Raw genomic sequence first — 23,178 nt, 5'->3', positions numbered from 1 at the left:
GGGGGTTGGGGAGACAGCTCAGTGGGGAGGTGCTTGTCTGTGGCCCACAGGCGTTCCGGCGGGAAGTTGATCCCTTGGCGCTGTAGTTACAAGTATTTGTGAGCCACACATTTTGTGGGTGCTAGAATTCTGAACCCTGGTCCTCTGATAGATCAACCCTCTAGACACTAAATATGTCCTCTGTTGAAAGGAAGGTTTTTTTGTTTGGTTGCTTGCTTGCTTGCTTGGTGTGTTTTTCAAGGCAGGGTTTCTTTTTGTAGCCGTGGCTGTCCTGGAACTCACTCTATAGTCCAGGCTGGCCTCGAACTCAGAAATCTGCCTGCCCGTGCCTCCTGAGTGCTGGGATTACAGGCCTGTGCCGCCACATCTGGTTTTGCGCGGTGCTGGAGATGGTGGACCAGGGCTCTGTGCACACGGGCAAGCACTCTGCTACTTGAGCCACACGCTCAGACCTTTGTGTCACTCTGCGCTTTTTACTTAGCCATGTGACAGTCAGAAGCTGACAATTTTACCCTTAGCAAAATGCCTATTATGCTGGGTGGTGGTGGCGCATGCTTTTAATCCCAGCACTCGGGAGGCAGAGGCAGGCGGATCTCTGTGAATTCGGGACCAGCCTGGTTTACAAGAGCAAATTCCAGGACAGGCTCTGAAGCTACAGAGAAACCCTGTCTCGAAAACAAAACAAAACAAAACAAAAAAATAACCCCTCCCCCCCAAAAAAAAAGCCTAATTACAAGGTTGACTAGTATCTGAAACTACCACCCCTGGCAAGATTATTGTTGGATCCGGGATCACGCAACGACAAGGAACAAACCACCGAAGTCTATTAAATCAGAAGCAAGCTTCTGTAGCTGTGGCCATGGGGCTGGTTTTGGCCTCCTCTTATAGTAAAATCAAGCACCAGGTGTGGGTCAGAGCATTTACAACCTTGAGGTCAGGCTTAAAGTCACTTTACATTTTAAGTTTTACAAATTTTGGTTATAGGACATTAGAATATTTGCGAAAGCCCATGGCTGACACAGCCACTTTTCACTGTCCCTGCAAGACAGAGTAGAGTCACGGGGTGGTGGGGGGCACAGTTAAAAATGAAGGGAATACCAGCAGAGGGTCCCACAGAGGCAACAGTTAGAAGCTAACTTTGTCTGCAGGACCTGCCTAGCCGGGAAGCTGGGAGGCAGGAGGCCATTGTTAAAATTTACCTCTGTCCAGGCAGCACTCGGGAGGCAGAGACAGGAGGCCATCCTGGTCTACAAGAGCGAGTTTCAGGACAGCCAGGGCTACACAGAGAAACCCTGTCTCAAAACAACAACAACAACAACTAAAAAATTGTCTTTGTACACAATGGCTGCCAGGATGATGGTGCTTAAAGAATGGTCTTAAGAAAGTGTTTGTTAAAGGTTAACAGTGGCTGCCAGATTTAGGTTTTTTTCTTCCAAAATGTGTTTGACCTTACAATTTTATAGTTCTTTTTTTGTTTCTCTGTAGCTTTGGAGCCTGTCCTGGAACTTGCTATTGTAGACCAGGCTGGTCTCGAACTTACAGAGATCTGCCTGCCTCTGCCTCCCTAGTGCTGGGATTAAAAGCATGCGCCACTGCTGCCCGGCACAATTTTATATTTCTATATTCCTGGACTGAACCCTTTATTTCTGTATTCTATTCCTGGACTCTTTGACTCTAACTCCCTTTAACCCTGCCTGAGTACACAGCGCAGCCACACCATCTGTATTCGCTGGGGCTGAGCCAAGGGATCACCGGAGACCGGGCTCCTTTTCCATATCTCAGAGCAGAACTCAACACCACCTGCCCAGCTGCCCGCCCCTCCCCCACCCCAGCCTCCTCCCTGCTCCTCACTACAGACCTGTCCAGGTTCTGCTTCCATACAATCACCGTGTTTGCCTTCCATGTCTGGATCATTTCTTTTTTTTTTTAAAATACTTATTTATTATGTATACAATATTCTGTCTGTGTATATGTCTGCAAGCCAGAAGAGGGCACCAGACCTTACAGATGGTTGTGAGCCACCATATGGATGTTGGGAATTGAACTCAGAGGTTAAGAGCAGGCAATGCTCTTAACCTCTGAGCCATCTCTCCAGCCCTTCTGAAGCATGATGCAGCTTCAGAGTTAATGTGTGCTGTGGCATGGGTCAGAATTCTCCTGTGTAGTCTTCCACTGATGGAGAGACACCCCCCCCCTTTACTCATTCACCTGCTCAGCCCTGGGGCAATGGCTGAGTCCCACCCCTTGGCCATTTTGAATGATGCTGCTGAGAACAATGACCTATGAATACCTGTTCTTTTCACCGTGAGCTCTTTCTTCGGAGTTCTTGCTTTGCCCCTTTGGTTTGTCACCCCCCACCACATGTCCCAGGAGAACTCTCGTTGCCTTAAAGCATTGCTTTGTAATGACTTGTGTTTATGATGTTTTTTCCACTTGGCTGGTTTTTTTTTTTTTAAATTTTGGAGTCGAGCATAGTGGTATAGACCTACAAGTCTAGCATTTAGGAAGTAGAGACAGGGGGATTACTTCAAGTTTGAGACCAGCATGAGCTATTTAGTGAGTTCCAGATCAGCCAGGATTACAGAGTGAAACTTTCTTTCAAAAGCTAAACAAAAACCCTTATTGATTCTAGCTGGTGGACAGCTGCCGTTCCACACAGAGCATGCCCAGAAGAGCACCTCTGCTCAGCCTTTGCCAATGTTTTCTTCCTGGCTTTCTGGGTCCTTTGCCCTGCCTGGGTCTTGGTCTCTCACCATTTGTGGGTGCTTGCTGTCTTTTTGGGCATCCCTTGGCAGCCTTGCCCCAGGTTGCCAACACAGTCCCACACGTCTCTCGTTCCCAAGGACAGTTCTCTTCAGCACCGTCCGAAAGCCCTGGACTGACGTCATTCCTTGTAACTATGAGATGAAGCACAACCTCAAGGAGCTGGTGCGGGTCAAGAACTTCCTGCTGGCAGGGACTACGGTGACCATCGTAGAAGAGAAGGTGGGCGGAGCAGGGGGCTCTGGCCTCTCATTGGCTGGAGTGTTCTGTGTCCGCATCCTTTCCAATGACCTTTTTCTCGTGTTGTCACCCCTTGGTTCCCTCCTTGTTGTCGTGTTCCCTCCTTGGTTGCCTTTCAGCGCCTTTCCAGAAAGGTCAAGGCAGGGTGGGTCTCAGGAGTCACCTCCCCTGTTCACCCGAGATCGGGTCTGTCCTCCAGATCCTATCCTGGCCTGTGTTGCCCACTCCTGTCGAGAGTCCCTTGCCTGCCAAGAAGGGGAAAGCAGACAAGAAAGAGAAAGAGAAAGGGAAGAAACAGAAAGTAGAGGAGGCTGCCAAGGAAAAGGTCAGGCCTGCTTGGGTCACCTGGGGGCAGGGAGGGGAGTGTGGCCCAGTCCTGCTCACACCTGTGTGCTCCTGGCCTTGCCCACAGGACAAAAAGGGGCTCAAGAAGAAAAAGGAGCTGCCCAAGGAGCTGCGCCAGGACCCGCCCGTGCTGCGTGTGCTGGGCAGCGGCCTGGTGTACCTGGAGCCCTTGTTGGCAGGGGACTCAGCGGTGACCACTGTGTGTAATTTTGGGGTGATCCGCACCATGGAATCTGACAGATTGACTCATGCCAGGGTACAAAGGGGCCCTTGGTCTTGCCCTTCCGTCTCTGCCTCCCCTCTTCCTTCCTTATGGACAGCTTGCTGGGTTGGGCAGGGATGGGGTAAGGTGGAGGGTGGCGACACTGTGGAGAGGCCCTGGTTGTATGTCAGGGCTGCGGGACACCTTTGACAATCGCTGTTGTGGTGACGGCCCAGGTCAACCACACTCCTCAGCAGAGCCCATTCTCCCCGGGGAGGGGTGGGTGACCCCAGTGTCAGCCTCAGGGTCAGCATCGATCCCAGCGAGTACCTGGCTTTGTGGTTCTTTCTCTCAGGATTCAAAGAAGATAAAGAAAGTTCCCAAAAAAGGTAAGAGCCAGCGGCTGCCACTGAGGGCAGGGTGGGGACTGAGCCCAAGGGACTATAGGAATGAGGGAGACTGAGAATGACTTCCAGCCAGCACAGAAGCAAGCCCAGAATCATCCTGAAGCCCAGTGCAGCTGCGGGCTGTGTTGTGCTGGAAAGGCTGGGGTGGGTGAGTCCTGGCCCGGCCCTGCCCTGCCTTCCCACCCCTGTAGTCTGTGAGCACCGGATCTCTCAGCCAGGTTTGTCTTATGTCGGAGCTTTCTAGCTTCCTTCCTTCGCCCCCTCCACCCGTCCCCACTTTCTTCTGCCTACCTGGATAGGATAGCCCAAGCTGGCCTAGAACTCAGTTTTCTGTGTTAGATTTGAGAGTTTTTGCTGTTGTTGTTGAGTCAGGGTTCCTTCACCCTGATCAGCCTGGGACTCACAAATAGTGGGGTGCCATTAAAGTACTTAGACATTAATTCATTCAGTGCCTTTAATAGAAAAACTTCGCTGAGCGGTGGTGGCGCACGCCTTTAATCCCAGCACTGGGGGGGGGGGCAGAGACAGGCAGATCTCTGAGTTCGAGGCCAGCCTGGTCTACAAGAGCTAGTTCCAGGACAGGCACCAAAGCTACAGAGAAACCCTGTCTTGAAAAATAGCAAAAGAAAAACTTCAAGCCAGACATGGTGGTGGCAACCTGAGAGGTAGAGGCAAAAGCCTGAGAGTTTAAGATCATCCTCAGTTTAAGGCAAGCCTAGGCTCTATGAAACTATCTCAATAAACAAACAAGAGGCTAGACAGTGGTGACCTGCACCTTAATAGCAGTACTCAGGAGGCAGAGGTGGGCAGATCTGAGTTCAAGGCCAACCTGGTCTACAAAGAGAATTCCAAAACAGCCAGACCTAAGTGAGATGAGACCCTGTATAAAAAATAAACAACCAAACCACCAACAACAACAAAAAAAAACCCTGCAAAATACTCACACGTTTTCTCTCTCTCATGCAGTGCTGGTGAGCAAACCTAGGGCCACCAAAGCTCTCCACAAGCTGAGCTGCATCCTCAGTGCCTTTCTTTCTTTTTAATTATGTGTTATGTGCGTGGACTGTGGCCTGCACGTGGAGATCAGAGGGACAAGTGGGTCCTGAGGATGGAACTCAAGTCGTCAGGCTTGCCGGCTTTTAAAAAGCACCATAAGTTTTTATACTCAAACAGCTGGGCCTTATTCAGTGATCTCGACAAATTCAATTGAACTTATTCTTTTTTTAATATTTATTTATTATGTATACAATATTCTGTCTGTGTGTATGTCTGCAGTCCAGAAGAGGGCACCAGATCTCATTACAGATGGTTGTGAGCCACCATGTGGTTGCTGGGAATTGAACTCAGAACCTTTGGAAGAGCAGACAATGCTCTTAACCGCTGAGCCATCTCTCCAGCCCTGAACTTATTCTTTATTACGGCTAACATTCTAGGCCTGGTCTCTTTCGGAAGCTGAGTTCCTTTAGGTCGGAGAACAGGGCTTGAGTTTCGGGATGAGGGAGGAGCACGTCCAGGATGGGGGAGGCCTGCATCCCATATGTCCCTTGGGGCTCATCTGTTCGCACTGTTGTTTTCTCAGAAAAGTCAAAAATGGCGACTCCAACCTTCGAAAGCGTGTACCAGCCGGAGCCCCTGACCGTGGAGATTCAGATCCAACTGAATCAGTACCGCTCGGTGGAGGAAGCTTTCCTCAGCCTACTTGACTAGCCGGGAAAGTAAAGGATGCTTCGCTGCCGGAGCTTGGGTGTCTGAGTGTCCATCGGCAGGGGAGGGGGCGTGGCGCGGGCTCCCCAACGGGCTTCGGGAGGAGCGCAGCAGCCGCGACCTATCCGACCTATCCACGGTTGCTACTTGGATAGTAGAGCTTGGTGGGGTGGGGCGGGGCCCAGGGCTCCCTGGACCCCGCCCCCTTAGGGCCCGCCCCGAAGAATTTCCTTCGGGAGCCCCGCCCCTCTCACTACCCCCTCCCCGAAGCCCCGCCTTCTCTGGGGCCCGCCCCGAAGCCCCGCCCAGCGGGGGGTTCCAAGCGCACAGGTAGAAGCCGCTCAGCCTCTGTAGGTGCGCGGTTCCCACGGGAGCTTAGGTAGGTCTGGGGAGGACGGGGGAGGCCACGCGGCCTGCGGCTCCTGGATCCCGTTGACCGGAGTGCGGGCGCCTCTGCTGGCGGACTTCTGTTGCCCCTCCGTCTCGGGTCAGCTCTGGGCGGTTGTCCTGATTCACTGCGCTGCCGGCTCCGGCGACCGCAGCCCTGTAGATTCGGGCTGAAAGAATGGAGCTCCTCGGGGACCCTTTTCCCGGGAGCCTGAGGCTGGCGACACCCCCAGGGCGAGGGCGCGCAGGACCCGGGGCACGTAGTACGGTGGGAGGATCCGGTCCCGCGGGACGGACTTTCGGACAGGGAAGTAGACTTTTTCGGGGATTTTGGGTGGGCTTGGGGTGCTGCCGCGTGGGAGGGCTACCAGGTCACGGGACAAACCAGAGTCCCCCTCAGTGAGTGGCGCGGATGGCAGCAGACTTCGCACACCTGAGATCCTGGAGCAGTTACAGCTCCGCCACTCTCCGCACCTCCGCGAGGCTCAGCTCCGGTTGCAACCTAAAAGTTTTCTAGCAGCCTCAATCTCCTCCCCCACCCCCGCCCGGGTCTTTCACATCCTTAGCCGCAGCAGGAATGACATCAAAACAAACCATAGGCACATATTTAATCCTGGACTACATCCTCGGGTGTTGCTCCTCAGCCTTGTGGGGCATTCTAGTCCCCATACGCTCTCATCTTCAGGTTTGTCTGCGTGGCTCCTACTCCAGCGCGCAGCTTGGCTGTTCTTTCGGCCTGTCACTTTCTGTTCCCGTGCTTCATGCACTTGCTCAAACGTCCCAAGGTCTGGTAACCTTTCCTGTCACTTAATTCTTAGCATTATCTGGGTTTCTCATGCCTGTGAGGGTGTTCCTAGCTGCTTGACTAACACTAGAGATGCTAAAAGAGATGCTCTGTCTATCGCTAGGGACGACAGGGACAAGGCTGACCCAGATAGGCCGTTTTGAACTGAAGAATGGGAAAGAGATTCGGGGACGAGTATTCAGTTTTGCCTGCTACACCTGTGGCCCTGTACCCCACGTGTAGGTGTGGAGCTGGCTCTGGCTGTGGCTCCACGCTCTAAGGGATGCTAGAAAACTTGTTTTGGGGCTGCGGGGGTGGCTTAGTTGTGCCCTCATGCTCCCCAGCGTCACATGAAACTTGCCTATGATCCCAGTACTGGCGAGGTGGAGGCAGGGCGGTCAGGTGTTTAACATCTGTGGCTATACAGAGATTTGAGATTATTTCTGAACACGAGATCCTGCTTGGGGGTGGGAGGAATCAGAAAACTTTTTAGGCAGGATACAAGACAAAGCTGGACCACACCTGGAGGAACAAATGACAGGAAGGAAAGTGAGGATGAACTGCCTTGGGCAGGCGACTGTGGTGAATACCATTTGTCTTTGGGTCACTGTAAGACTTCCTGAACCAGAATTCAAGAGGGTGGCATTAAACCCAAGCTGTAGTTCCTTTGATGAACCCCACCCCTCCCCCTAACCTCTCACGCTGTGATTTTTGTTCTGTGAACCACCACTGCCTGTTGCCCTGTCATGAAGTTCCCTTTTTCAAAAGGCCTGGGACTCAGGTGCTCTCTCCCCACAGGGCCTCAACTATGTGGCGCAGGTTGGGCTGTGTGCTGTCCTGCAGCCTTGTGGCACTGCGGCTCAGCGGCCTGCTCTTTCTGAAGGAGCGCACACCAACAGGGAGCTCCAAGGCTCACCAGCACTTATGGGCTCTGCCAAGGCCCCAGCACAGCCAGTGCCCACCCAATTTAACAATTGCTAATGCCTCCCTGTCCCTGCCCAGCCGCCATCGCCTCTTCTTAACCTATCGACACTGCCAAAACTTCTCCACGTTGCTGGAGCCTTCTGAGTGTGCTAGGGACACCTTCCTGCTCCTGGCCATCAAGTCACAGCCTCATCATATTGAGCAGCGTGCAGCTATTAGAAGCACTTGGGGCCGGGCTGGGAGCTGGGCTAGGGGCCGGCAGCTGAAGCTGGTGTTTCTCCTAGGGGTAGCAGGACCTGTGCCCCCAGCCCAGCTACTGGCCTATGAGAGCTGGCAGTTCGATGACATCCTGCAGTGGGACTTTGCTGAGGATTTCTTCAACCTGACGCTGAAGGAGCTGCATGTGCAGCGCTGGATGGCAGCTGCTTGCACGCAGGCCCACTTCGTCCTAAAGGGAGACGATGATGTCTTTATCCATGTTCCCAATGTGCTGGAGTTCCTGGAGGGCTGGGATCCTGCCCAGGATCTCTTCGTGGGAGATGTCATCCGCCAGGCCCGGCCCAATAGGAACACCAAAGTCAAATACTTCATCCCATTCTCCATGTACAGGGCCCGCAACTACCCACCTTATGCAGGAGGAGGAGGCTATGTTATGTCCCGGGCTACTGTGAGGCGACTTCACGCAGCCATGGAAGAGGCAGAACTCTTCCCCATTGATGATGTCTTTGTGGGAATGTGCCTGAAAAAGCTAGGGGTGAGCCCCATACACCACGCTGGCTTCAAGACATTTGGGATCCAAAAGCCCCTGAACCCCAGGGACCCTTGTCTGTACAAAGGGCTCCTGCTGGTGCACCGTCTAAGCCCCCTGGAGATGTGGACCATGTGGGCGCTGGTGACAGATAAGAGACTCAAGTGTACAGCTACCCCCTAGCCCTAGCCCTGAAGGGCCAGTTAAATAACAGCTTCCTCTCACCAGGAGAAACTGAACACCACGTCCCTGCTGGTCGACAGGAAGCGCTCTCTCCATTTCTATAACGCCACCAACCTTATTGGATTAAAAGTGCTGAAATCTGGCAAACTTGTCCAGCATATGCCGAACAGGAACGTTTGCTGCAGGAAGGCCTGGGGCCCTACAACTCCCACCACCTAGGCAATGAAGGAAAGACACAGCATGACTTTTTTTTTTTTTTAATGCAAACACCAACTTCCTTTGGACACAGCAGAGAAACTTGAAGGAGCGAGCAGGAAGCATGTGTTAGGCTTGTGGGGAGCACCAGGAACAGTCACACTCTGAGAAACTCCTTAGCTGAGCTGTGCTCACAGGGACAAAGGACATTATAAACACAAATCTTACAAACCAGATAGGCTCCCTCTTTTGGAGCAAACTTTAAATTATATTTGAAAATCCGAGTAATATTAAAAACTGCAGCTAAACAGCAATTGAACTTGAGGGTATGGCAGAAAAGGCCCCCCCTCCTCTGGCCCAGGTTCGTAAAATACTTTGGGTATGAGGTAAAAAAAAAAAAAAATGGCGAGAGAGGTGCTGAGTGAGACAGTGTTGGGTGAACCAGGCTCATAAAGACAGACCAGAAAAGGGCAGGCACAGCTCACAAAAGGCTTCCGGTCTGACCGGCAAGGGCAGAGCCTGTTGTCTCCGCAGACTTGGGGTGATACCAGGTGGATGCCATCACCCTCTTTCCCCACTGAGTGGGCAGAAAGGGCAGTGGGCTCAAGGCCTCAATCTTCCCGCAGGTAGGCCTCCTCTTCCTGGTCAGCTCTCTCATCACTGGCTTCCTGGATTTTCTGGTGCAATTCTTGTGTCTGTGCTTCAGCCAGCTTGGTTTCTGCTTTCTGCGAGAGCTGGCGCACCTCCTGCACCTGCGACTTCACCAACTGGATGTGATTCCTGGCAGTTATAGAGGCCTGATCGGCTCCTGGTGAGAGAAGGGATAGTGCATTGAGCACAATTAGGCAGAAAAGTCAGACATAGGCCTGAGTCTGCAGCCCAGCCAGCCCTCATGGGGTTACCATCCTGCTTCTCTGAGCTCAAATCTGCATCTTATGCTTTTCAAGATGGGGTATAGGATGTTGGGGAGATGACTCAGTGGTGAAGAGTGCTTGCTGCTCCAGAGACCCAAGATGGGGAGTAGCCCATGTTGCGTGGCTCACAACCACATGTAACTTGAGCTCCAGGGAATCTGATGCCCTATTCTTGACTCCGTGGGCATCTACATGTACATACACTCAAGGATATACGCACCAAATTGTTTAAAAAAAGAGAGACAAAAACCTGGGGTCTCCTCGAATTTTTCTGTCTCACCCATAAAGTGTACCACCCTACCCAGGTGGGTGTTCGGCTATCCCTGATTTTAAGGAAATGCCCATACGGGACGTGCAGCTCGATGTAGACGTCAGTCCCACTCAGCTGTGGTGTGTGCTGTGCTGGCTTATACACTTACTACAGGTTGGTCAGCACTTCATACACATTGTAGTGCTCTATAGAGCAAGTTCTAGGACAGCCAGGGCTACAAAGAAACCCTTTTTCAAAAAGACAAAAAAGCCAAAGTCCAGGGCTGCATGCATGCCAAGGCACTACCACCGAGCTACATTCCCACCCTGGGAAGCATACTTAAACTTGACAGAGCAGGAATGGAGGAAGTGGGCTGAAGGGCAATGAGTGAAAATTTCAAGAAAGTGACATCAGTGTGGTATAAAATCAATCTTTGAATGTTCTTAAATGCATTATTTTTTTGGGGGGGAGGCAGGTCAACACTATATTTTTGTGTGTATGTGTGTGTATATGCATGTATGTGTGTGTATGTATAAATAAAATGAGTGCTAATCTTGGTTAGACACTCAGTGGCTAACCACGTGACACCTAAATGTGAGGGCCAGGAATTTGGGTCCCCTGAACCCATGTATGTGTGGGGTGGGCATGAAGGCCGGCCAGCTGTAATTCCAGCCTGGAAGACTGAGATGGAAGAGCCAATCTCCAAGAACAAGCTGGCTAGTGACACTAACCACACTGGCTGACTGAGAGACCCTGTCTCACTGCCTGAGAAGACGTCTTCTGGTCTGTGAGTCCCTGAAGATGCAAAGCTCATCTCACTTGTTATGTTGGTTTCTGCCTTGTTGCTCAGTTCTTCAGTTCCCTCTCTGACACCCATGGTCAGAGGATAACTCCTAGGGATCCTTTCTACTATGTAGGGTCCAGAAATTGAACTCAGGTCATTAGGCTTGGTGGCAAGTGCCTTAACCTGTTGAGCCGTATCACTGGCCTAGAATTATTTTTCTGACACAGCCTGTTAAGGTATCCTTGTTATCACCCTGGCTGTCCTGGAACTCGCTCTGTAAACCAGGCTGGCCTTGAACTCAGAGGTCCACCTGCCGCAGCCTCCCAAGTGTTGGGATTAAAGGCGTGCACCACCACCAGACAAGTCTGTACTTTCTAAGAGACTTTGTCATTTTCTGCCTCAACTCAATGTACCATGTTTTCTCTGTCCCCTCCTCCTATTTTTGTAGTGTGTGAAACTAGTACCTATTACTTCTCAAAAAATCTTTGCATGCTTTTATTTCCCCACTACTTTTTAGAGTCAAGGTTTTCCAAGTTTTAGAAAAGGAAGTTTCTTCTTTCAGACTTGACTCCGGAGTAGTGTTTCCACAAATGGAGGCATGTGGAGGTCTGTTTAATCAAATGTAAAACTTCAGTCTGCTGTCAGTTAGCCTGCATCTACTTTTGCAGGGTAAATCAACTACTACTGTCTGGTTCTAGCTCCTCTTCCCAGTACCCTACAGGCTTTTCTCTGAGAAGAGTGCTGACCCACAGTTTACCGCTTCTGAACACATGTTGTTCAGTAGTGCTCCCACAGGCGGAGGGGGAGGCCCCCTGGGAGGCTCCTGATGCACTTCTCAGAACTTCCTCGTGTGAGAAACTTTTTGCTATCTTTAAGTTTCCAGCCAAAGAACCTATTATTCTGATTTATTAACCTTTTGATATTAGCAGCAGTCCCTCTTTCTGACTAATTGCTAAAAGCATCTGTTTCCTTGTAATCAGTGACTTTCGCTGTATTCTCCTCTGGAACATATTTCATGATAGCTGCCTAGTTACCCATTGACGTTAGAACCCACTCCCTCTTTCCCATTGCTCTATATCTACCTGTTTATTCTCCTAATAAACGAGACTTGATCAGAATCCTGTCTTGTCTCCATCCTCTGTGTCTCTTGTCCCTTTCAATTCTCACTCCCCACCCTTAGGGTCTCCATTGACTAACCCATGGGTCGGGGCATCCTCAGAAGCTGCCCACCACATCTGGCTAGTCACTGGCTCCTACAACGCTGCTTTCTTACTTTCATTTTTGAAGTTTAATATAGTATAAAATACAATTATATAGCACCGACTTCCCAAAACAAACCTGCTGGGAAAGATGGCTCACGCCCACAGTTCTAGCATTTGGGAGGCTGAGGCAGAGGGATCATTGCAAACTTAGGTTGGCTTAGCCTCAGAGTGAGACCGTCTCAACAGTCCCATTAAAATAAAACCATCCACTACTTTAAAAAAAAAAAATCATTTTTAGGACTTAATGCTGTAAGCCTCAACCTGATATCCTGATAGGAGAAAAAAAGCACACATCTGGTTTGGGACTAGATCACATTAGATGCTAAACATTTAATCATTTCTTTTAAGTCTGCTGGAGAAACATCAACAGTCAAATCACACTTGGTGCAGAAAGGAAAAACACCTACATTTTCTGTGTAGTGCACTAAAAAGAGGGCAGAGCTCTGGCCCCCAGCTCCAATTCCAGTGTGGTAACCCGAACTTCTCTCTCTCTCTCTCTCTCTCTCTCTCTCTCTCTCTCTCTCTCTCTCTCTCTCTCTCTCTTGAGACAAGGCTCTGTAGCCCAGGCTAGTCTCAGATTCACAGACATCCTCCTGCATCAGCTTCCCAAGTACTAGGATTATAGGCACGAGCCACCATATCCAGCTCTAACATTTGTATTCGAGGAGAAATGAAGCAAGGCTTAATTTCAGGTTGGCCACTTCCACACTGCAGCCGTTGAGTGGCGCAACTAGCTCCATGCTAAAGGAGCGCCACGACCCAAAAGTGCCGCCCTGACCCGCCCGAGCAGAGAAGTGCTCTACTGGTTCATCTCTCTGTCTTATTTAAAGATGCACACAGGCTTATGATCACACGGAAAAGGAGGAAACCCTTAGCGCTATTAGCAACATTCTGTAGCAGCTGCACTAGTTATTTTTCCAGACTCGCAGCCTGACTTCCATGGACACAGACAAAACGTCAGGACTTCATGTGGCAGCTTGGCCTGCCCCTTGGAGAGGCCAAGAACAGCCTGCTCTACATATAGTAAGTCTGAGGCTAGCCAAGGCTATATGAGACCATATATACATACAACACAGAAATGGGGAAACCTCTAAACCAATGGTTCTCAACCCCTTTGGGGGAGGTCACATATCAGATATCCTACATATCAAATGTTTACATTATGACTCATAACAGTAGCAACACTAAATTTATGAAGTAGCAACAAAAATTTATGTTTCGGGCCACCATAACATGAGGCCCTGGACTAAAGGGTCACAGGACTAGGTTGAGAACCACAGCTCTCAGAGATGTTTCTATCATCAATCAGGCAGTTTAAAGTTCTCAGTTAACAACTACATTAAAAGTAAGAAACAACAAAAACCCAGCCCTTTACCTACCAGTTTGATAGGCGGCCTCCGCAGCCATCTCTGACAGGCCAACTGCAGTCATCCACGTGGTTTCCAGTTTCAAGTATTCTTGCTGTTTTGAAGTCATCTGTAAGATCAGAAAAGAGCTCCAGAGACCATGAAGGGTTAACACAGTTACTCTCAAGATAACCGTTTACACTATAATGAGGACCATTACATGGAAATGCTGACAAGTCTGCTCACCTCAACTCTGGCTCCTATAATCACCTGCCACACTTCATCTTCCTCCTGTGAATTCATTTTCCCAAGTAGATTTGTATATTGTCGATACAGAGACACTAACGTATAAACAGCCTACAAACACAGAATAAATGATGAGTGTATAAAGTGAGTGAGGTATGACGGAAGGACTAGGGACAGTCACACCTTAGAAAACAAGGTCCTGCCAGATGGTGGTGCCCTTTAATCCCAGCACTCGGGAGGCAGAGGCAGGTGAATCTCTGTGAGTTCGAGGTTAGCCTGGTCTACAAATTGAGTTCCAGGACAGGAACCAAAGCTACCACAGAGAAACCCTGTCTTGAAACCCCTCTCACCCACAAAAGAAAACCCCTAGGGTGGTAGTGCATACATGCCATCTCAATACTCAGGAGAATGCCAAGTTCAAGGCAAGCCTGAGCTACATAGTGAGACTGTCTTAAAGAAACATAGAAGAATCGGGACTGGAGAGATGGCTCAGCAGTTAAGAGCACTGGCTGTTCTTCCAGAGAACTCTGGTTTAATCCCAGTACCCACATGGCAGTTTTCAACTGTAACTATAGTTCCAGGGAATCTGACACCCTCACACAGACACACATAACAGGCCAAACACCAATGCACTTTAATAATAATAATATTATAATAATAATAATAATAATAAGACAAGAGAAAAAGATCGTTACTACTGTGCTGTGGGGTTCTTTCCTCCTCAGGCAGGGCTAAAGGCCAAGGTCAGCCCTCGGGTGTCAGGGCTGCCTTGAGTGGACAGCCAGTTTTCTGCTCCAAGACATTCAAATGAGAGGGGGGAGTGGAGGGAGGAGTGGGCAGAATTCAGTGTGGAGAGCGCAGGCTGGGCAGCTCCTAACCAGTCAAGTATGACTCCAGCTCTAGAGGCTACCCCCCCCCCCCGGCCTCCCCGGGCACCTGTATGCACTCCACTCCCACACACACACATCAGTAAACCCTACTACAGCAAACTGCTCCTCATCCTTGTGCCTCACTGGGTTCTACCAGTCTAAATAGAGGCATCATCCAGGATAGAAGTTAAAAGTTTTTAAATTTGAGACAAGCTCTCACTATGTCAACTCAGCTGGTCTAGGATTCAGAGATCTGCCTGCTTCTGCCTCCTGAGCAGGATCACCATAGCCTGCTTTTTAAAAATTTTGTAACAGATCCTGAGTTTGAGGCCAGCATGGTCTACATAGTGAGTTCCAGAGCTAAACTGTGAACCCTATCACAAAAAAAAAAAAAAAAAAAAAAAAAACCCTAAATAAAAATAACTTTAAGACAGTGTCTTGCTTGCTATGCTGATGGCACCACAAACAATCCTCCTCCAGAGTGGCTAGGACTGGAGCCAGGAACCACTGCATGCCGGCTGCTCTTGGGGTGATTAAATGTCATCACAAACCCTGCTGAGCCAGATGAACTTCTCATCCTCCTGCCTCTGCCGCCCAAGTGCTGGGATTCTGTGTGTCTACCGCCACGCTGCTGAGAATAAAACTAAGGCAAGCATTTTATAGATAGATGAGCCGCTACAAAAACCCAGAACTCAGCAACTTTTTAAAAAAGGGCTAGACCGTAAATATTTGAGGCTCAAGAGCCTAATGGCCAAGGTATGGGATGGGAGGGTGTGTGGAGGGAATGGGAGGAAGGGAGGGAGTGGGAATTTGGATTGGAATTTGTTTTTAAAATGTTTTCTTTGTTATTTATTATATGTACAGTGTTCTGCCTGCATGTACACTTGCAGACCAGAAGAGGGCATCAGATCTCATTACAGATGATTGTGGGCCACCATGTGGTTGCTGGGAATTGAACTCAGGACCTTTGGAAGAGCAATCAGTGCTCCTAACCTCTAAGCCATCTGTCCAGCCCCTGGTAATTTTTCTTTTAAATCTATTAAAAAAAAAAAAGAACCTAATGACCTCTGCTAAAGCTACTACACTCTCGCAATACACACATAAGCCTGGCTAAGTCCCAAAAAATACCACACACAGCTATCAGAGGACATGGTGGTGAGCCATAGTTTGGAAACTGCAAATCAGAGTCTAGGAGGGGAGCGGGGATTGTAGCACCTGTCTGGCCCACAGACCTCTGGGCTCCAACTCTTCACACTGAAAAACAAAACAAAAAAACTGCACAAAACAGACGTACCTTCGTATACTCGGTGATGGCTTCGATCAGAGCATATGTGGTTTGGGACAGAAAAGTGGAGGTGCTATCTGTCACCAAAGACACAGCCCTCCTCATTAGTGCGTCGTTACTAAGAGAGTGAGGCTCCGATTTCTGAAAGACAAACAGTCACTCAATTTCCAACCTGAATAAAGCTTAAGACAAGAACCGCAAGGTCTCAGGAGACCACCCAGCCCTGTGCTTCATGCGTATGAACCCAGAGCAGCACACTTCTTTCTATGTGGTGACTTAAGATAGCATAGGAATGTAATCTGAGGGTAATGTTTCTCTCCACATTCATTCTCCTAGAAAACTGAGTGTCAAGGGAACTGTGGCAGAGTCACGGGAAACTACCAATCCTGTGTTGGGGTGTTTCCAGCAAAGACCTCCAAGAGCTGATGTGACTGAACTCACAGTGACCGGGTGGATGTGGGGAGACTGCTGGGCTGGGGCAGGGGAAGATCTAGTCACTATAACCTCAGCTATTGCACCGAAAAACAAAAATCACTAGAACCCTCCATTGGAATTATGGGATCCGGTCACTCCAGCTCAAAACCGCTGCCACTCAACATCTCAGTAACTCCCTTTCCTTCTCATCAGGGACCTTGCTGTATCCAAACCAACCAGAGAGTGTAAAATTCTGGAATAACTGTTAAAAGCAGCATGAGTATGAAATGGTTTTAAATACGTGAATAAATAAAAAAAAATTCATCCTAGTTGGGCAGTGGTGGTGCATGTCTTTAATCCCAGCATTCAGGAAGCAGAGACAGGTGGATCTCTGTGAGTCTGAAGCCAGCCTGGTCTACAGAGCGAGTTCCAGGACAGCCAAGGCTACACAGACAAACCTTGTCTTGGAAAAAAAATTCATTCTTTCTTTCTTTCTATCTATCTATCTATCTATCTATCTATCTATCTATCTATCACATATGAAGAACACTCAGATTGACAACTCTGCTCACAAGGGAAATGCTGACACAGCATCTTTAAGTCCTGAGTGTAATGATGCTAACTTTACAATGTGTTCTCACTTATTTCTCTTTTTAAAGATGATGAAATACACAACAGCCGGGAAACTTTCCCTAGAAATCAAATAGCTAATTAAATCTCAATGCAAACTCTCCGAAGGCTGTACTCTTTCTCTTATGTTCTGCTGATCCAACACGGTGCCAGCCACGACCATCAAACATCAAAACATACATTTATCTAGCAGTAGCCAGAAGAGCAGGAGAGCTGACCAGGAACTGAGAAAGGCTTTAAAGGGATGTTACTTGAACTGAAGAAGCTAGGACTGAAATGGCTAAGGTCCTTGGAAGGAAGGAAATGAAAGCCTGGTTGGCATGAGAGAAATGAAACTGGTTAAGGCATCAAGTGCAGGAAGAAGTAGACACAGTGTAGCTGTGTGTAGCACTAATGGGGCTCCGAAGAGCAGACCACAGCAGCTCGAGTCCCGTGCCCCAGGAATGGCTAGTACCTGGGCCTCAGAATGCAGTGCATCAACAGAAAAGAGGACAAACCCCACAATTCTCAGATAGGAAAAAAAAAAAAAAAAAAAGAATGCTGAGGGCTGAGATGATTCAGCTGTTAAGGAGGCACTTGGCTGCCGAGCAGACAACCTGCTCAACCCCCAGAACCAACTTGCAGCTGTCCTCTGATACCTTCAGCCGCCACACAAAATAAATGTAATTTTAGGTTTGTCTTGTCATCAGGATGACTGACGCTTGAGTGGACATTTCAGAGCTAAGGCTCATCAATCAGCATGCAGAGCTGACGTGAAATCAGACAGATGGGTGTTGAGTCTCAGATATGAAAATCTAAATCGATACAGAAGTATCAGAAATACTTTGTTGAAGTGAACTTCCTAGTTTCTTATGCAGCTCTTCTCCATAAAGCAAAAATCCAGTGCTTTATGAAACCACCTCTGCTTTCCAACCAGCCGCGCGCTGATTGCTCTAAGGACTCTTTTTTTTTTTTAATATTTTTTTAACATTTATTTATTTATTATGTGTACAACATTCCTTCCATGTGTGCCTGCATGCCAGAAGGGGCGCCAGATCCCATTATAGATGGCTGTGAGCCACCATGTGGTTGCTGGGAACTGAACTCAGGACCTCTGGAAGAGCAGTCAGTGCTCTTAACCACTGAGCCATCTCTCCAGCCCCTGCTCTAAGGACTCTTGCCCACATGCTCATTCTTCCTTCCTATGAGACCCACTTCTCTGACTATTCTTCTCCCTCCATTTGCTGCCTGCCAGCCAGTACCGCCATCTTATCTAGACTAACAGTAGCCCTTTAGTCTCCCCAGATAAACAATAACCTTAAAACCTATACAAGATCATAATATTCCAAGAACAAATCCTTTGTGGTCTGTTTAGAATAAAATCCAAAGCCTTACAATGACCCACAAAAATCAAATCACAGTATCTGATCCCTGGTCACCCCTGGGCCTCACCTATTAAACAGTTCCTCCTTCCATTCCGTTCACTTTGCTTTGCTGCACACCACACAAAATTCAGCTTCCAGGCTTTTGCCCCAATCCCTCTGCTGCAGGCTTCTGCCTTAGCTTTCTCGAAGCACACTGACATGAAGCTGTCCCAAACCACTTCACCCTATTTCCATCTTTCTTTCTGTTTTCTGTTTGTTTGTTTGTTTTGTTCTTCAAGACAGGATTTCTCTGTGTAGCCCTGGCTGCCCTGGACCAGGTTGATCTCAAACTCAGATTCCCATGCCTATGCCTCTGATATTAAAGGCATTTACCACCGCTGCTGAGCTTTTTTTTTTTTCTTCTTTTTGGTGTGCTTTTTTGAGACATCTCAAGATGTAACTAACACAAGCTAATCTTACAATTTCCCTGCCCTAGCCTCCCCAGTGTTGGTATTACAGGAATATACCACCTCACTCAACTTATATTTGCTTATTTTCTACCCAGAATAGATGTTTTATGATAGCAAGAATTTGTATTTTCGCTCACTCTTACCTTCCCAGTGTATTGGTCAAAGAAGTTGTTCAGTAAAGTTTTGCTGAATGACAGGCTTCTGCCAACAGAATGTATTTCTTTTATCTCATTCTATCCTTTATGCAACCTAGAGCTGGGTGGTGGTGGCGCAGGCCTTTAATCCCAGCACTTGGGAAGCAGAGGCAGGCGGATCTGAGTTCGAGGCCAGCCTGGTCTACAGAGAGAGTTCCAGGACATGCTCCAAAGCTACACAGAGAAACCCCGTCTCGAAAAACGAACAAAAACAAACAGCAACTTGAAGTACTGTTTACGCCAGTACTGACTAGGTGACTGGAACTTGATTCCTGGGTAACCCTCTGGCCTCACCTATTAAACAGTTCCACCACTAACCCTTTCCTCCCCTTCCTAATCTCATCTTTGAAGACAGGACGCCTATACAAGTAAGCTAGTCTGAACTGGTGGGTGCCAGGGACAGGCAAGCAACCTCTAACTAACTTCCTCTTAGTTCCAAGGAGAGTCAAAGGTGCACTCTCCAGTGCGAAGGCAGTGGACGATTACCTCAGTGAAAACTAAACCCTAAAAACCCTAGCGAAGCACCATGTGAATTTTCAGAGCAGTCACCCATCCACAGAAAACCATGATCACTCCTCCCCTGTTCCAGCCTACCACCTATCCCCCTTCAATTCTTTTACACTGTATCTTTAACGTCTGGACCCCCAAAGGTTGACAAGTTCATTTGCAAAGTTAATCTTCTACTTCTCTGTTTGCTACAAGGATAAAGGTCTACTTCCCAGTTCAAACGATGCTCAGTTTCACTGGTTCCTCGATTCAGGGGTGGTGGAGCAGGGACAAAAAGCGGAAACTACTGTTTCTACAACGTGAGACAATGAAACTGGGCAATCTGCTCAACTCTGAGAAGATGCTGGTACAGTACGGCGCATAGCATCATGGGAGATGGCACTTGGAAAACTAAGGCTTCACTAAGATCGGGAGAATCACATGACCGTCCCTTACCTGAGCGATAGGGACTGCACACAGGGTCACGCCGAATCCAGCCAACATGGTTTTGTGCCATGGTCTTATCAATTCTGAGAAACAGCGTTTCTTTGAGTTAGCCACGACGGGAACACGCTGTCCATACCTGGAAATATAAGTCAAATTTTAAAAAGCACAAATCAATGTGTAAAAGGCTCTCGGGTCTGCAGGAGTCGGTGGTCCAAGCAGCGGCTAAATGAGGAGGTAGCAGCGGTCTTCCAAGAAAATAAACCACAGGGTGGCCTATTGAGTCCCAGAAACGGACAGAGGTGGTGGCAAGCCTTTAGTCTCAGCACTCAGGAGTCAGAGGCAAGCGATATGAGTTCCAGGCCAGCAAGAGCAACAGGCGCTTTCCACTAGGTGGAGAAGTTTAAAAGTTGCCTCTGAGCTGCTTAGCAACCTGATGCCAAGATAAAACTCTCGTGCTCGCAGGACTTAGCCCTAAACCCTGGGCCTGGGTTCCGGGGTCTCGAATGGTCCCTGCGAGCAAGGTCCTGGAGGCAGCTGGCGTCGGGCGCCCGAGTCTCCTGGGTCGTGCGCTAACAGCCCAGGCCTGAGCCAACGCCGTGGCCCGTCTGTCCCTCGGTGTCCTCGGGGCCCCTGAGCTGACTGGAGGGTCAACGGGCTGGGAGGACCCGCTTTCGGGAGCCCGTGATGGAGGACGGGGACGGAGGCGGCACCCTCCGCAAACTTCGGAGGGAGGCGGGACGCGGCGGCCCGCGGCCAACGCGCAGGCCGGCGCCGCGGGCCCGGCTCCTCTCCGCCACTTCCCGCCCTCTGCGGCCACTGCCGTACCTGAACAGGGAGGCCACGCTCCTGGACACCCAACTCCTCAGAGCCGCCATCCCGCGGCGGACGGACGGCGGACGAACACGCCGGAAGTGACGCAGCATAGCGAGCAGCCCGGCAAGCTTGGCCGGCTCCCGGGTACCCTGGGCTTCATGGTCACGCCCCCACTAGAGGACGCAGTTGCGATTGGACAGGCGGAAAGGGCGGGACAGGAGCGCTAGGAAACGGCTGTAACGGTCGCACCTGGCGTTCAACCGCTCGCACTTCGGCGCGGGACGCGGCAGGTCCCCGGGGCTCGGGGGTGCGGAGCGGGGTCGCGCGCAGGGACACGGGCGGTGGGCTGGGGGCGGGGCGGGGCCTGCTGAGGGGAACGTGCTCCGCGGGGCGGGGCGGAGCCGGGCGGGGCGGAGCCGGGTGAGCCGGCCGGGCGCTGTCACTTCAGCACCAGGAAGTAGGTGGTCCAGCCGGCCAGCAGCAGCGCCCCGATGAGCACCGTGTAGCTGAGGAGCACGAAGGCGAGCAGTTCCCGCAGCAGTTGCAACACGTGGACGGTGGACGAGGCCGGCATCGCCCTGCAGAGACCTGGAGCCTGAGCCCGCGTAGGGTGCGTGTGGCGGGACAGCACTCTTCCAGGGCCAAAGAGCCCAAGTTCTGCACTGGAAAGTGTGCCTTCTAACGCAGTAGTTGCCCACACTCCCTCTCATTGGCTTCTGAGCTCCAAAAGGGGAAAGGGCCTGGTCTTTCCCAGTCCCAGTCCTAGCTTTGCATTAGACTCCAACGCAGCCCTCTCTTGCCACCACCTCTTGCATTTTTAATGCAGCTGGTGCCGCTAATGGGCTGGTGGAGGATAGCTTGATTTTCCCGTCACCTAAGCTGCAGCCCTGTCTGTGGGCCTGCCTTGGAGTGGAGAAGCAGCAAACCGTTGCTCATTTCCTCCGTCATCCTTCTGATCCCAGACCTGTCTACAGTATACTTTAAGGATGTGTGTGTTTGTGTGCCCCAGCATGCTTGCCTTGCGGCCAGTCAGGATTAAAACCGAAGGGCGCCAAAGTAATAGGTACCAATTTGATCTTGGGCTCACATCGTTCCCAATATGTCTTACACACCCCATCCGTGCAGATTTCACCTCAGACACTAAGAGTCACAAACTAGCTCATCTTCACTGCTGCCTTGCCTGGCAGATCCCCTCAATGCTGGTGTCTAGCTTCCCACTCTTCACAATTTACTCACTTGGCAAAGTTTCCACGACTCCTCCCCGCCACAGCTTCCACAGCTTCTCTCTGGTCTGCTGAAGAGAGACTTGTGCACACTGCAGCGGTCTAGGCAGAGCTGAGGTCTTCAGGCAGCTGAAGCACTCAACAACTAGGTGTGGTCTAGCGACCAATTACAACCTCTGTGTGGTTTCTGAGCTCCCAGGGAGCTGCGCACAGGCAATCCTAGGCCAGGCGGGGCCCTGGCAGCCGTGCCTGCCCTCTGCCCGTGTCACCTCCAGTCTACAGGACGAGGCATCAGCGATTTTCAAGGCTCCTGACTTAAATGGGCTGAACAACTGGTACCCCAGGGGGTATTTCAAGCCCCTTCTTGTCTTGCTTGTCTAAACACCCCAGCTGGGCTGTACCGCCAATGTGTCTAAAACGGAGGAAAGCAGTCCTGTCGAGAGGCCTGGCAGAACCACTGCACGTTCACCACGATTGTCTTTCTAATGGAAAAGCCGCTGTCTTAAGAAAGGCAAGTGTGAACACGCACATGTGTATGTGAGACTCATGCCCCAGGGTGCATGATCCTAATTTACAGAGTTTAGCAGTTTGCAAACTCATTACCCGGGCCACTTCCAAGTTCATCTACAGAAGTGAGGCAACAAAAGGAGCCAGCTGGGAAAGCAAAGGACACTTTCCCTTTCCCCGATGTAACTGCCAAGGACAAGCAAGCACAGATATACAGCTTATTCTTCTGCTTATACTAGATTATGAAGACTATTTTTTGACCTTTGGAAGAACAGGCAGTGTGGACGTCAACCTTTTATAACATCATCATCCAGAAGCAAATGGCCCCTTAATTTAATCAGGATCTCTTATTATCAAATCATTGCCTTGGTGAAGCCTGCTCGAAAACAGGGGCAGAACATCAACACGCAGCTCAGGAAGCCAGTGCGTAGTAATTGCTCCCCCAGAGGACTGGACATCTGAAGGGCTCCCATGCTTTGGCTAAGATGAATGCCATCAACTATACCAGAGTGGCAGACAGAGAAGTTCAGATCCCTCCCCACCCGGTCTTCAAATGGACGCCTCAAGGCAGTTATGTGGTTTATGCTTTGTACCGTCTACAAACCTGCCAAACTGGGGTATTTGATAGCAACAGAGTAAGCAAAGAAATACTACATGGGGGGCTGACAAGATGGGCTCAGCAGGTAAAGGAGCTTGCCACCTGGCCTGACAACCTGAATTCGATCCTCAGGACTCACATGGAGAGAGAACCAATTCCTTGAAAGCTGTCCTCTGATTGCTATGGTGTGAATGTGTATAAACACACACATACAT

At 49.9% G+C, this 23,178-nt stretch overlaps 3 protein-coding genes across 6 annotated transcripts in view; 2 read left to right on the top strand and 1 right to left on the bottom strand.

Annotated features, from left to right (window-relative positions):
- Positions 1-5,664, top strand: part of Lrrc43 (leucine rich repeat containing 43) — a 19,182-nt gene extending 13,518 nt beyond the window's left edge. For all 4 annotated transcript variants that reach the window (XM_050146533.1, XM_050146536.1, XM_050146534.1 and 1 more), the window contains 5 exons: positions 2,844-2,985; positions 3,203-3,328; positions 3,416-3,604; positions 3,906-3,939; positions 5,537-5,664. In XM_050146533.1, the coding sequence (XP_050002490.1) occupies positions 2,844-2,985; positions 3,203-3,328; positions 3,416-3,604; positions 3,906-3,939; positions 5,537-5,664 (619 nt within the window). The remainder of the gene's footprint in view (positions 1-2,843; positions 2,986-3,202; positions 3,329-3,415; positions 3,605-3,905; positions 3,940-5,536) is intronic.
- A 312-nt stretch (positions 5,665-5,976) lies between these two features.
- B3gnt4 (UDP-GlcNAc:betaGal beta-1,3-N-acetylglucosaminyltransferase 4) lies at positions 5,977-9,213 on the top strand. Its single transcript, XM_050146543.1, has 2 exons — positions 5,977-6,040; positions 7,631-9,213. Exon 2 carries the CDS (start codon positions 7,641-7,643, stop codon positions 8,685-8,687), a length of 1,047 nt encoding a protein of 348 aa, XP_050002500.1. The 5' UTR covers positions 5,977-6,040; positions 7,631-7,640; the 3' UTR covers positions 8,688-9,213.
- Positions 8,929-20,798, bottom strand: Diablo (diablo IAP-binding mitochondrial protein). The gene is made up of 6 exons (XM_050146547.1): positions 20,648-20,798; positions 19,832-19,958; positions 15,848-15,979; positions 13,685-13,795; positions 13,472-13,568; positions 8,929-9,690 (listed from the first exon to the last, which is right to left on the bottom strand). Exons 1-6 carry the CDS (start codon positions 20,743-20,745, stop codon positions 9,494-9,496), a joined length of 762 nt encoding a protein of 253 aa, XP_050002504.1. The 5' UTR covers positions 20,746-20,798; the 3' UTR covers positions 8,929-9,493.
- Between the last annotated feature and the right edge of the window lie 2,380 nt (positions 20,799-23,178).

The sequence above is a fragment of the Alexandromys fortis genome, unplaced genomic scaffold (genome assembly GCF_014885135.2).
Source record: "Alexandromys fortis isolate MF-2015 unplaced genomic scaffold, M_Fortis_MF-2015_v1.1 scaffold_56, whole genome shotgun sequence".
NCBI classification, from domain to species: Eukaryota; Metazoa; Chordata; class Mammalia; order Rodentia; family Cricetidae; genus Alexandromys; species Alexandromys fortis.
This window is presented reverse-complemented; position numbering and strand designations above follow the sequence as displayed.

Coding starts and splice junctions, on each gene's coding strand:
- B3gnt4 (XM_050146543.1), top strand. CDS start 7,641: ATGTGGCGCAGGTTGGGCTGTGTGCTGTCCTGCAGCCTTGTGGCACTG.
- Diablo (XM_050146547.1), bottom strand. CDS start 20,745: ATGCTGCGTCACTTCCGGCGTGTTCGTCCGCCGTCCGTCCGCCGCGGG. Junction 19,959..20,647: donor AGCGTGGCCTCCCTGTTCAG/GTACGGCAGTGG, acceptor TTATATTTCCAG/GTATGGACAGCGTGTTCCCG. Junction 13,796..15,847: donor CCATCACCGAGTATACGAAG/GTACGTCTGTTT, acceptor CTGTGTTTGTAG/GCTGTTTATACGTTAGTGTC.